At 37.7% G+C, this 13,892-nt stretch overlaps 1 protein-coding gene across 1 annotated transcript in view; it reads right to left on the bottom strand.

Moving 5' to 3' along the window:
• The window catches only part of EYS (eyes shut homolog), a 1,671,360-nt gene that overhangs the window by 841,889 nt on the left and 815,579 nt on the right, over window positions 1-13,892 (bottom strand). The window contains exons 23-24 of the mRNA XM_060167756.1: window positions 4,168-4,360; window positions 1,294-3,036 (exon numbers count right to left, since the gene is read on the bottom strand). Of these exons, the coding sequence (XP_060023739.1) occupies window positions 1,294-3,036; window positions 4,168-4,360 (1,936 nt within the window). The remainder of the gene's footprint in view (window positions 1-1,293; window positions 3,037-4,167; window positions 4,361-13,892) is intronic.

Here is a 13,892-nt window from a genome sequence, read left to right as displayed (position 1 = left end):
CAATGTGACAAGATTTTGCTCATAAAGGGCAAAACTAGGATTCAGTTTCCTAGAAATGGGGAATTGGTGTCCTGATTGTCTGGACAGTCAGGGGTGGCTATGGGGTTACTGTAGGAGAGGAGGTGTAACTCAGCTACATTTACTAAGAACCTTCTCTGTGAGCAGTGACATGTTAGGCATTGGCGATAAGTCATAAATTAGACAACCAGCTATCATCTTATAAAAGTACAAGGAGGATTCTACTTTTAAATTTGTAATTAAACTTACTATGTTATTTTTAGAAACTTTGTAAAGAAAATCATATCATATTGGACACACCAAATATAATGATTTGGTCTTTCATATTACTGATTTGCCAGCCATAAGTCACCCACTTAAAAACTTTAAAATATTGATATAATGTGTATTTCTTCTGAAGCATATACGCACACACATACACACATAAAACTAATAAATTCCTCACTGAAGAAAAATTAACTTCACTGCCACAATTACACTTGAAATGCCACAAGATAGAACACTTTTAAAAATGCAAAATATCCTCTTTCTGTAAAATACAATTTCTTAAACTTTTTTTTGCACGTTTCCTAACTTGATAGTAATTTACAAGGGTAAAGGAGATTAGTAATTTATAAAATGCTTTAAGCTAAGAGCAGTTATCTAAGAAAAGTGGCTTTTCATTAATTATTTCAAGACTCTGAATTCAAATTCATATACAGGATATTATTTTCTGTCAGTTGCTATATGGTGTTTTTGTTAAATAAAAGACATTAATTTATATTCTGTATTATGTATACAGTGAAAGCATCACGGCTTTGCATGAATAAATGATAAACCACACCATGTAGGATGGGAAAATCCAATAGAGTTCCCTTGAGTTTTTTCATCTTTTCAGTTTAAAAAGTACCAGCTCTGAAGAAAATGTTAGAAAGTGTTTGTTATATTGTGTTCAATTTTACAAAGAAGCTATTTCAAGAAATGAGAATAATAAGAGTTATTCCAAAACTTTGAAAGATCCATTGTGACAACTTGAACTAGTGGTTGCTGATTGATTGCCTGTGGTATAGCCATCTCCAACATACTCCTGCATTGATCTGTGAGCCTTTGTGGCAGTGTGTAAAGAATAACCACTTGTGACAGGTACAACAGCAGGGGCCATCTCCATTGAACTGGCTGCTGCCCTGATTACAAAGAGGCTGTTTAGAGCACCTGGTGACCATGACAGGCTCTTTCTTCTCTGTAGAAAAGAAACTCATTTCTAAAAGTTTACAGAACTAAAACTGAGGAACTCACCAGAAATCATCAGCTGAGGAGGTGCCGGAATGGGCTCCAGGGAAGACCAGATAAGAGACCTAGTGAAGGAAAGCCTTTGACTTGCCGCAGGAGATTCCTGACCACGCCCACGAGGCTGCAGCTCCCATCTGGACCATTCTGAAGAAGTTCTGACCTCTTCTTTTAAATCAGGTGCTAAGGTCAGATAATCTGTATAATATGTCCAATCTGGCATAACTACAGACATGGGGACAGAGGTCTGTATTGGAAGTGATTGAGTTGCTGAAACTATAGAAAATGCTACAGGAGAGGTTACTTCTGAAAAATCAGATGTGGAGTCTACATGTCGTGGCATGTTGTTTTTGAGGTCACTTGAATGTATAGTTTCTGGATGACTTTGAAAGTTTAATTCAAAATTTAGAGACCCATCCCCTGTGTGAGGTTTGAACTGGGTATAAGACCCTTCATGCTCTCGCACGCCCAGTAACTTGTCTTCATTCAGCATCTCAGTGGGACCCAAAGTTGTACCATAGAGTCCTATTTTCAATAGTTTAAAAATGTTTTCTGATACTGAAGGATCATCAGCAGTCTGTTGTGAAGTCAAATCCGAATTCGTCAGGTCTGAAGGGACAGTTTGTGAAGGGATAATGGATGAACACATCTTATCCAAGCATAAATTAACATCCAAATTACTTGATAGGGTAACATATTCTTCTATGGATGAGACTAAAATTCTTCTTTTTGTACTCTTTGTAGAAGGAAATAAAGATGACAGTTCTGTGATTGCCATTGATGGCATGATTTCAGCAGCCGAAGGAAGTGAATGTCCAGAAGTGATAGTTTGTGTTCCCACTCGTGCAAACCACCTGGCTAATACTGCTGAATTCATCCAAGATGTCTCGTAAAAGTGGGACTGTTTGCTATGCAAAACTTGATCTGAAAATTCATGAAAGGATTTTATTTCAGTCATAGAACACGTTGCACATGTTTGGCTTAATTCACTTAAAGAATCGGCAGCCTGTGGTTTGATATTTGTGAGTCTCTGGTTGCTGGATGCTTCGGTAATAACCTGATCTTCACTGGGAATGGAGGTTTGTGTGGTGAATTGGTGCAGAGTTGATGAATTTAAGATGGCTACCTGCTTGGATATGATCATCTCAGCAGGAGAAATGGGAGACATCGAAGAGCTCAGCAGTCTCCAGGACTCTCTTCTTGAAATTAACGAAAGAGCTGAATATTCTTCAATATCCTCTTGAGAGACGACTGGAGGTGCACTCACGGAAGCAGTTGCAGGCTGGAAGCCACGGGAGAGTAATGAGTGTCTGTTTAACTCAACATCAGCCCCTGGAACACCACTAATTACTGAACTCATTGTGGTAGCAGACAAGACAACAGTCCGGGGGCTCTCAGATAATAAAGATTGTGTAGGAAAAATAAAATCTGTCATTAAGGATGAGATGATAAACGGGGTGCTCTCTCCCCTATCAGGGAAAAAGAGTCCTGGTGCGCCCACTGGAGTTTGGATGGGCATACATGATACAGATGTTTTGCCCCCGACGATATGTGCTGGGTCATGAGCACCAAAATTCAGAAACTGAGAAGAGGAAACATCTGCTGAAGAAGGAAGACTGTGTTTTGCTGAAAGCTCTTTAGTGGAAATCAGTTCTTCGAGTAAATAGCTTTCAGAGGACGTGCCAATATTTAATGCTGCCAAACCAGTGGTTGGGAGAATGTCGTGCTGGAAAAAGTCTGTCTGTTTTGGACCTTCAGAGAGGAAAAGGTAAGAAAGAAAGAACGAGAGAGCAAGAAAGAAAAGGAAGAAGAAAAATGGATTAAGCCCTGGGCTGAATCTTCTGCAAATTACACTGCACCTTATACACATTATATATATGCAGACTAATGTGGCTCTGTAAATCATATTTCTAATAAAAGTGTATGAGAAAGTTTAGTGACTTCACAAGCTGCATAAATGCAGAGTTCTATTATTCATACTCCCTGGGGTGGCCAAATTCAGAACAAATGGTCTTCTTTAGAATAACCTTCATTCCAAAATAATGATGCCTTTGAAGCATGAAACATGAAAATTTACAATTCTTTGACAGTGAAAAATATAAAAGAATATTTGACCTAATGAGTTAGAAATATTAGAAATTTCATTTTACTTTCTGAATAGACAATTTTTTTATATTAGATACCATATTTCAAATTAATTCCTTAAAAGAACAGAAATTATACAGAAAAAATATAGAGCAGTACACCTTTATGCTTATAATATCCATTAGGCTTTTAAAATATTTTTTAAACAAGGAATACCTTGTTAAGGGCTATAATTCTCATTCTGCTTATCCTGAGAGACAAGAAAGAACTTGGAATTTAACATACAATATGGCACCATGTGATTTAGTAAGTTAGATCAGACGCGTCAAAACATACTCAACCTGTCAAAATACTTCCTAATAGGAAAAAACAGATTTTTAAAAATCTGAGTGTTTTTCCAATAAATTGATAGGAATATAAGTTTACATATAATGATTCAGAGGATGTTAAATAAAGACATAATGAGGCAAGTAGTACAGGTCTTTTAAATAAGTTTTACTGATAGTTGAAACAAAATGAGGTAGAATTGGGGTTCAGTTATCTACCAAAATTCACGTATCAGAATAAAGACTATTCATGAACATTTTTTGCACTGTTTCAGAAAGAGTATTTATTCATAAAGGATACCAACGTTTTTAAAACTTAAAACACAGCACATAACCAATAAAAATTCTAAGCCAGTTTTATAGCCCTGAAAAATCAAGCGTCTTAGAAAAATAAATATTGAAATAAGTCAGAAAATATGTTTTAAAACATAACTTTTTCAAACTTCTCCGCATCATACTCTCATCTACTTACCTTCACCAACTGGAGTAGTGTTCACTATGGCCCACAGTTGGGTAGCCCTGGCAGGTGGGATGCTACTGACCGACGTCCCTGAGGTGGGCACTGTGTATGTTTGTGTGGAAGTGGCCTCTTTTCCTTGAGAGCTGGGAGGTAAACATGTGGTTCTTCTTATTTCATTACCACAGAGAAGCCCAATGGAGCAGATCTGCAAATGACAATTGCCATAGTTAAGCACATAGGTTCTTTGCCCCTGAGAATTTTTAAGTTAGTTTTGAGGTCTATTTGAATTTTCATAGTTATATTAGTTAGCTCACCATCTTATTGTGTAGAAAATGGAATCTCTATAGTAAATTTACCTATATTTCAAAATTAATTAAATTCTTCAAATTTTAGATATGCTCAAACTGTATGCCTAAATTTATTCTTGATTCCTTTAAGTCAAAATACTACTTTCCATTTGCTTTGAGGATATTTTTTTCCAATGAAGAATCTGTACTGTATGGTAGAAAATATGAATATAAAAACTCTGTTATAAATTTTAAACTTTTCTTCTCTAAATGTCATATTTAGTTGGAAACTAAAATAAAACACACGATCTACAACAGATAATTTGAAGACATTATCTTGTGATTTTCTGAATCATTTTAATCCACATTGGTTTAAAAAGCAAAGTTCCTTTTCTGTTTTAGCTTGACCTGAATGGCCTACTTCTGCCATATACTTATAATTTCCACATAAAGAGATTAATTTTTAATTCAGAGGAAAGAGAGTTGTGAGGCATGTATAAATAAGTGCAAATGGATCAGGGATTCTCCTTTAAATGTAGAGCTAAAAATTAGTTATACTCTTTGAAACATTTTGAATTTTAAGTAAATACCACATACCTGTTTTCTAACACTAAAGACATTCATAGGTAGCTCTGCTTCACTGTTACAGTATTTGTCCAAGATTGTATCTAATTTGTACAAAATGTAAATTTTGTTTTAGTTATCCCTTTTTTGTTTATTTCACAGTTATATATTCTGTATGCACTTTCAACTCACACATTAAAGTATTTAAAGCTTAAAGGCCAGTGTTATATAACTACTTTAAAAATCTAACATGTAGAAAACAGTAAAAAGTGAAGCTAGAAGTAATAGAAGAAACAGCAAGAAAAACATATCTATTATCATTCCACACATTCAAGACCAAGAGATTGTCCTTTTCTCCACTCAAGGGTAAGCAGCAAGCCCTAGAAGGACTTCACAGATTAATGACAATGCACAGGAAACTAGGATAGAAACCAGAATGCCAATATGCTAGATTACAGTGAAAACCTAGCTGTTACACAACTCATAAATATTTGCATGGTCATGGTCAGCTTTCCCCTCCAGAATCACAATCAGAAGCCATAATTAACTACCTTGAGAAATCATCACCGCAGGATTAAGGACCCTCAAAGTCCCCGTGATCAACAAGTTCTCTCCATGTCACCAGAGCTACCCAAGAATCACAGGTTTCCCTGATGTGCATTAGATCAGAACATGTAAAACTAGTTTCCAAATGCTTAACAACATCAGACTAAGGTACTGCCAGAAGAATGATCTTGAATACTTAATGTTAACTGATGTATCACTGATTAAATTTATCTACCTATTAGACAACTTGACACTGGCACTGCTGACATTTGTCTCTATTATTCTCATGTGTTCTCTAATAGTGTTGACTGTTATATTATTGATGTGTTAATACATTCATCTTCCAGGTGACACTTAGGTCCAGTAGCCAGGAAGCCATACTCCCTCTTTCCTATGTTGCATGCCTAGGCTCACATACATCCTCTGCTGCTTTTAGCCTTTAACTCTCAAAGCTGAATTTACTTTCCCAATTTTGAGCTTGATAGAAAACATCCTGTTATATTCCCAAGTACTAGCAACTTTTAAATCATATTTTTTAATGTTCTTCCAAATAGATTTTAATTGTCTGAACTTTCTCTGTCTATACGCACAGGCACATACACATACACATATGCCAACACAATTTGTCTTAGAGAGACTTCCATATTTTCCTTAGTTAAATCCCAAACTTCATGGGAAAGCTCACTACATATTCACTAAACCTATCTCCTCTTCCTCTTGGATCACATGTCTCAGTCACTCTTGTGTCTCTGTGTGATCATGTGACTTACTTCTACCCAAGGAAGGGTGAATGTACCATGTGTGATCCTCCGGCCTCTCCCTCTGTGTGTTGACCTCTGAAAACACATATTAAAGATGGGTAGCCACAGAAAGGAAGTAGCCTAAGTTCCTAAAAGTCTATTTGAAGGAGAATATCTGAAATCAGAAACACTCATTTGGACTTCATGTGAATGGAAAATAAATTTATATTGTATCAGGCTAGCAAAATTTTGGAGGTTACTGTTATAGCAGCTAGCATTTTCCTTACTAATACATCAATCTTTGCCTCACCTGGTCTTTCTGATAATATTCTTTGTTAGCTATGAGAAAATTAAATTTAAAAAGCACCTCATAAATGATTGAACATTTCTTTTTCTATATCTGCCTGATTACATTGAAAGATATAGCATTTCAAATATTTAGCTTTGCTTTAATTCAGTAAGCCTTTAATTTTGTATATTTCTTTCTTAACTTGGTGGTTACCATAGTAACTTATTTGGCCAATACATCCTCATTCACTCATTCATTCATCCATCGAATACATATTGAGTGTCTGTCATTATATGTTTTATTCACTGATATTTATTGAAACTTAATATGTGCCAAGATGATCATCATTTCTACAAAATTTCATGACTTTAGAAAATAAATTTTTATTTCTGAATCTATGTTTAAGGAACACAACGCAAATAGGACTTTTTGAGTCAAAGCTTTATGAGAATATGGTCATCCACTTTTTAAAAATTTTATTTTATTTTATTTATTTTTGGCTGCATTGGGTCTTCGTTGCTGAGTGCAGGCTTTCTCTAAGTCGCGGCTAGTGGGGGTTACTCTTCACTGTGGTGCGTGGGCTTCTCATTGCTGGGGCTTCTCTTGTTGTGGAGCACAGGTTCCAGGCACACGGGCTTCAGTAGCTGTGGCACATGGGCTCAGCAGTTGTGGCTCGCGGCCTGTAGGGCACGGGCTCGGTAGTTGTGGCGCACAGGCTTAGTTGCTCTGCAGCACATGGGATCTTCCCAGACCAGGGCTCGAACCTGTGTCCCCTGCATTGGCAGGAGGATTCTTAACCACTGTGCCACCAGGGAAGTCCTGGCCATCCACTTTTTAATGGATATTGTGTAGCTCGCTTGTCTTTGCTCAACAAATATTAGTTGGTCAATTTCTAAGTGTCAGTGACTGCTGTAAAGGCTGGGAATGAACTAGTCAACAAGATTAGCAAAGTTTCTCCCATCATATAGCTTGTATTTTAGTAAAGGATTTAGAATTAATTAATAGTAACTAGCAATAATTTGCTTAAAGACAAAATTTTGCGAGATAAATAATAAGGAAAAGCAGGGAGGGCTGTTTTGGACGAGTGGTTAGGGAAGTCTTCTTTGATCAGGGATCTGAATTAAGTAAATATCTGAGGAAAGAGTATTCAAGGCAGAAAGAATGGTAGTACAAAGGCCTCAAGGCAGAAACATGCTTGTGTATTTGAGCAACAGCAAGATGGGCAGTGTAGATAAAGAGAATGAGGGAAGGCCATTGGTGGATGGAAATGAGGTCATCGACATGGCCAGGAGAGATATCGTGCCGGATGATTTGTTTGTTCTTGAATTTGTAATTAATTCTGAGTGTGATGGGCAGCCATTGGAATATTTAATATTTAGAGTAGAAAAATGATATGGTTTGACTTATGAAAAGATTATGTTAATGCTACATAGATAATAGACTCTTAAGAGAGTCTGAAGAGGGGACAGGATGGAAGCTGGGGCATCAGTTGGAAGCTGGCAGTAGCCTTGGTGAGAGACAGAAATAGATTAGCCTGGAGTGAAAGTAGTGGTAGATAGAGTAAGGGTACTTTCAGGAGATACTTGGGAGACAGAGCCTATGAGATATGTTGGTAGATTGATGTCTGGAGTGAGAAGAGAAGGTTAATAAATGATTCCCAGGTTTTTGTTCCTGTTAATGGATGAGTAGAGGTGCCACTTACTAATTTGAAGAACACTGGTGGAGACCAGTTAGGGAATGGAGGTGGATCCAGATTTCTTTTTAAATACTTTAAATTTGAGAAGTTTATTAGCTATCCAAATATGGAGATAGAGTAGTAAACTGGAAATATGTTTCTTTCTTAAGGCAGAATTACCCTTAAATCATTTCTGTTAATTAAGAAAGTATGATTTAAAGGATACCATAGCCCTTCTCCCTAATTCTCTAGCCATAAAGCTAGAGAATGGCAGAGTTGGGATTCATATGTAGGCAATGAGGAGCCTGAACCCACACTCACGATCATAATTTTGCCTCTTGTTACAACTTCAACATTTGTTATGAACAGTTCTACCCTATAGCTGATTATTTTAGATAAAAAATTAAAATGTTCTTCTACTCAGCCTGTTTAACAAATGCCACTATCAATTAAATTTAATGATCACCAATAATGTTTTAAGATCTGGGCAAAACAGTGTCTCTCACTGAAATGAGTTTACAACCCAGCAGATAATTTTTCATTCTACAGATGGTCACATTTGACAGTGGAATATTGTACTTCATCCTTATTTTCTACTTGAAATGATGAGTATGTAATACAGCAAACAACAACAAAGATCCCAGTGGTCACAATCAGTTTTGTATCAATTTAATTCTGTGGATGAATCTACTTTCATCAGAACAGGTGGGCCAAATTTACTCTTTAAAATTTACTAAAATAATTGAAAGCTTGAATTTGTCCAACCCCATTGAAATATACATTATTAATATGTCATTGTTTATATAGCAAACTGTGTACATAATTTGTGGAGGCTAGTGAAAATAAAAATATAAAGCCCCTTGTTGAGAAATGATTAAATATTCAAGTCAACAACAGCAGAACATTGGACTGTGTGTGTGTGTGTGTGTGTGTGTGTGTGTGTGTGTGTGATGGGGGAAGGGTCTTCTAAGGGCAGGGTCTCTCCAACTCACGGGTCACACAGCCATGATGGCAGCCTCCTTATACATACTAATTTTCCCGGACTAGAACATTGGATCTACCCACTTGTAGCTTGGTGCTCTTTGACAATTTTCTCTGGGTAATATTTTTCTTCTTAAAATGAAATATCTTTTAGATAATTAGAAGAAACAATTCAGATCACTGGTGTGCCAAATTCATGGTATGGTTGTTCCTTGTAGAATTATAAAGAATACATCAAGCAGAGGAACCAAGATAAAGTAACCAAGCAAATCAGTCTCTAAGTATAGATTTATTTGCCCCATTGATTACAGTTCTAAGAAACAATAAGCTTTTCCCAGGTTTGTTGAAGTTGAAAGTGAAACTTTCAATTTATGCTAATTGCAACTGTCCTGTTGCATTAGCAAAGATTCACTAAACTTGGTTCTCTTTAAACAATCTCCACTTTTTGGCAAACTTTTGCATCGTTTACATCATTTCCAATTCTATAAAAATTTCACTGCATCAATTTACTACTTAAAATTCTCATGCCACAAGTTACAAATCACAGTCCAGTCACAAGACCAATAACCAATAGTTCACATCTAGATAGTATACTTTTCCCATAACTTGTTAATTAGATAAGAGGAGAGGGGATTACAAACTGAAACTTTTTACTACCCTATCTATGGTAGGCAGAATGCTATGTTCTAAGATGGCCCTCAAGCTTTCCTGCCCACCCAACTCTCCCACCCACCAGTGTATGGACCCTGCATAATACATGATGGTTTCGCCCCATGATCAGCCTAGGTGACTTACATGGTACGGTTGACCTTAAGAAAGGGAGATTACATAAGCCTTTTAAAAGCAGAGTTTTCTCTGACTGGTCATAGAGGAGGAAGCCAGGGATTTGAAGTATAACAAGGATTTGAGCCTTGTTGCTGGTTTAAAGACAGAGGGAGCCACGTGGCAAGACATTCAAGTGGCCTCTAGGAGTTGAGAGCAGCCTCCAGCTGCAGCCAGCCTGGCCACGGAACTGAATGCTGCCATTGGCAGAAATGAGCCTGGAAGTAGATTTTCACCCAATCTTCAGAGGAGAATGTAGCCCAGCTGACACACTGATCTCAGGCTGACTGCTCACCTACAGAACTACAGCTGATAAATGGGGGTTGTCTTAAGCTGCTGAACTTGTAGTAATTTGTTCTGCAGCAATGGAAAACTAATGCATTGTCCCACTAACTTCAACACAGTAAACACCAAGACGTTGGGTCCTCTCCAGTCTTGGAGACCAGGCAGTCGTCATGTTAGGGATGTTGGCACCACCAGCTGGCGGGGTTTGTAATTTTTGTTTGAGTCAGTCCTGGACCTTTGTGCCCTCAGATCCCCTCCTCCCCACTCCGCTTTCAGGCTTTGCTAGGAATCCTGCCCCCTGCAGGCTGCACTTCCTGGGTTCCTCACTAGCTGGCCTCCACCAATGGGAGGCACTAGGGTCTCGGGAGAGGGTGAGGGGGGAGCAAAACGTAGACATCTCTGCCCCCCACATGCCAGCGTATGCACATGGTGTCCCAGACTGCATCCTTTCCGCTCCCATGCCTGCATCTTCCAGATGCCCTGTGCGGTGAACACTTCCCCCTTCCAGCCTGCAGTGGTTTCGTGCCGTGGCTAATCTCCAGTTGCCTTGCTAACTTTTGGTTGGATCCCATCTCGTCCCTCATCTCTGTAACCAGTTCCCTCTATTATAAATGCTAGAGATGGTTTCTGCTTTTTTCTGGTTAAGACACTAATTGATTCAGTGTTGCTGTCTTATAGAGGATACAGGCAGATTTCTGTAGGCAGTTGTCTAACTTCATGGGGAGATGAAAGGTAATGTGGGCATCAACCTGAAAGCAGGAATGATATTCTGAAGATTGATATAATTCACCCATAGTAATAAAAAATATATATATTAATGATCGGAGATCAAACGTTAAGAATACTTTGGTGTAAACTATGTAATATTGACATAATTTTGTGCTTATACAGTTGGGATAAGTATTTTTATTTCTAGCTTTTCTAGAATTTCCTACATAAAGTCAATATGTAGTGTCTATGCCAATAATCAAAATTGTTAATTATATAACTATTTGTGTGCCAACTTGACTTATATGTCTTTATAAGTAAACTAAATGTGCCTCTAGGCAGCTGGTAATGTTTGTTCCACTTTCCCCTGAAAGCCCAGGTCTAGTACATAGTTACATATTTGGGAGTTAGTAAACATTGTTGGGAAAAAAACTAAAAGATAACATTTTTTGAAGAGACATTTTTATCTAGCTATTTCCCCGTTTCTTTTTCCCCTTTCTAGACACACATTTTGAGAGATGTATTGGCCAGATCTCTCACACATTCCGTTCTTTCTTCCAGCCATTCTAATCCAGCTGTCATGTCATCATGTCACTAAAAATATTCATGTAAATTTCCAGAAATACAACCATGCTGTTCTATTCAAAGCACGGTTTGGGGTATTCATTTTATTCAAATCCTCAACAATATTTAACAGAACCAACCACTATCTTCTGAAACGTTTGGTTTCTCCCATACTTCCTACCTCTCTCCCTACTCCTATCTCCTCCCTTGGCTTCTTCTCTTCATTCTGGTCTTTAATTTGGAATTCCTTGGAGCTTTATCTTCAATCTTTTATCCATTTTTTCCTACATTTTCCCCAGAAGCATTTTCATCTATTCAAAAAACCATAAAGATATCTGTATATTCATGAGTCCCCAAACTATATCTCCACCTCACACCTCTTGCAGTATATTCCTTTATAACCAATGACTTATTTAGCATCACTAGTTAAATACCTCATGGGGACCTAATATTTAACACATACAATATTACAGTGATGAACTGCTTGTTCTAACACGTTCCTATAACGATCCTCTCTGCTCAGGAAGTGCAACACCTTCGCTCGATTGCTCAAGGTATATCTGGTTTCTATCTAACATGTCTACTTAATGCCACGTTTTGCTAATTCTTCTATAGTATATTTTAAATATAGTTTTTTTCTCTCAGTTTGCTTTGCCACAACCATAGGTCAAGCCTATGAAATAATTCATGCAATAATTGCAATGGCCTAGCTTCACTCATACTTCTAACCTCCTTCCAGACCCTCTTCACAGAATAGGAAGGATATTTTAATAATCTGAATAAGATCACATCACTCCCCTGTTAAAAAATTTTAAATGTATTTCCACTATATATTTGAAGAAAATCCAAATAATTTTCCATTCTTTTTGACTCACTACATAATCTGGCTCTGCCTGTTTCTGCTGATCTATCTTCTCCTTTGTTCCCACCGGACCTACTGCGCTCAACTCACAGTGTCTGTTTTCACCACTGCATGTGGGGCAAAGCCTTTTCCTCCTTATGACCCGTGCATGTGTCCATACCCATGACAGCACGTCCAACTCTCACTCTTCCCTTGGATGATTTCTTCTCGTGCTCAGGTCTGAAGTGTACCCCGCCTTACAAAGAACTTCTCTGTCATCTGCATTATTTTCCTCTCACTGCAACGTTTTCTTTTCTTTCAGAACACTAAGTACAGTTTGAATTTTATTTTCATTTGTCAGTTACCTTGATTGCTGTGTCTTTTCTGGTATGCTACAAGCACCACTAGGTAGACGCCTACGTATGTTCCATTCTGAGCCCTACTCAGCACACTGTTGGTTGGCCGTTAGCCAATGAGGGTTCCTTGAATGAATATATAAACAATACTTAAAAATTGTCTCTATACATTAAATAGTTGACTTTGCAAAATATCAGTATATTTCCACCCACACATTACGTAATTGATGTTTGAAACACAAATGACCCTTCACATGTCATATGTCACAAGAAATGCAAGCAACCAAATATGAGAGTCCAATAGATGCCAGTCTTGACTTACAAGGGGGGTTAAGTTTCCTCTGAGAAATAAGGACCCAAATCATGTGAATAGTCTGTCTTGAGACCAGAGGCGACAGGTGAAAATGTACAGCTGGTACTATTCTACTTTCCCTTTGTGTCTTATACACTTGAGAAAAACAGTTTCTCCTGTTTCCAGGGTCTCTTGTTAAGGAATACTCAACTACTAAACAAAGATGTGCTAGGAAGAATGGATAAATTCTTTGATTTTAAGAACTGGGAAGTTAAATAAGATCAAAGTCACTTAGCAACCTCCCCTACACCACACTTAAGTTGTATGAGGTAATTCCTGGGCTTTGGGTACTGATAAAAATAGAGCCCTGAGTGAGTTTTATGGGTGCTTAGCAAGTCCTAGACGGGGATACAGCTGATGGAAGGACAGTCCCATTGTCTCTTGTGCTGGTGGAATGTGTGCCAAGGTTATCTTTTAAAATAAAATCTGACCAGGTCATTCCTCAGCATAGAAAATCATCAGTAGTTTACCACTCTTCCTAGGCAAAAACAAAAATGATTTAGCATAGCACACAAAGCCACTGGCCATTTCTCAAAACTTATTATCATTTCTTACCATTTTTTCACATATGCTAGGCTAATTCTTATTCCACATATGTTGTTTTCCTTTCTGAATCCCACTTCTGCCACATATTCCCACCTTGAACCCAGGTAATCTAGGTACCCAACTTTTTTGGTTCAGTTCAGTATAAGTATTCTCTCAGTATTCTCTTCTGTGTTCCTCCAGT

Source organism: Lagenorhynchus albirostris, chromosome 12, assembly GCF_949774975.1.
Source record: "Lagenorhynchus albirostris chromosome 12, mLagAlb1.1, whole genome shotgun sequence".
NCBI classification, from domain to species: Eukaryota; Metazoa; Chordata; class Mammalia; order Artiodactyla; family Delphinidae; genus Lagenorhynchus; species Lagenorhynchus albirostris.
The sequence above is the reverse complement of the archived record's forward strand: the minus strand, read 5'-3'. Positions and strand labels throughout refer to the sequence as shown.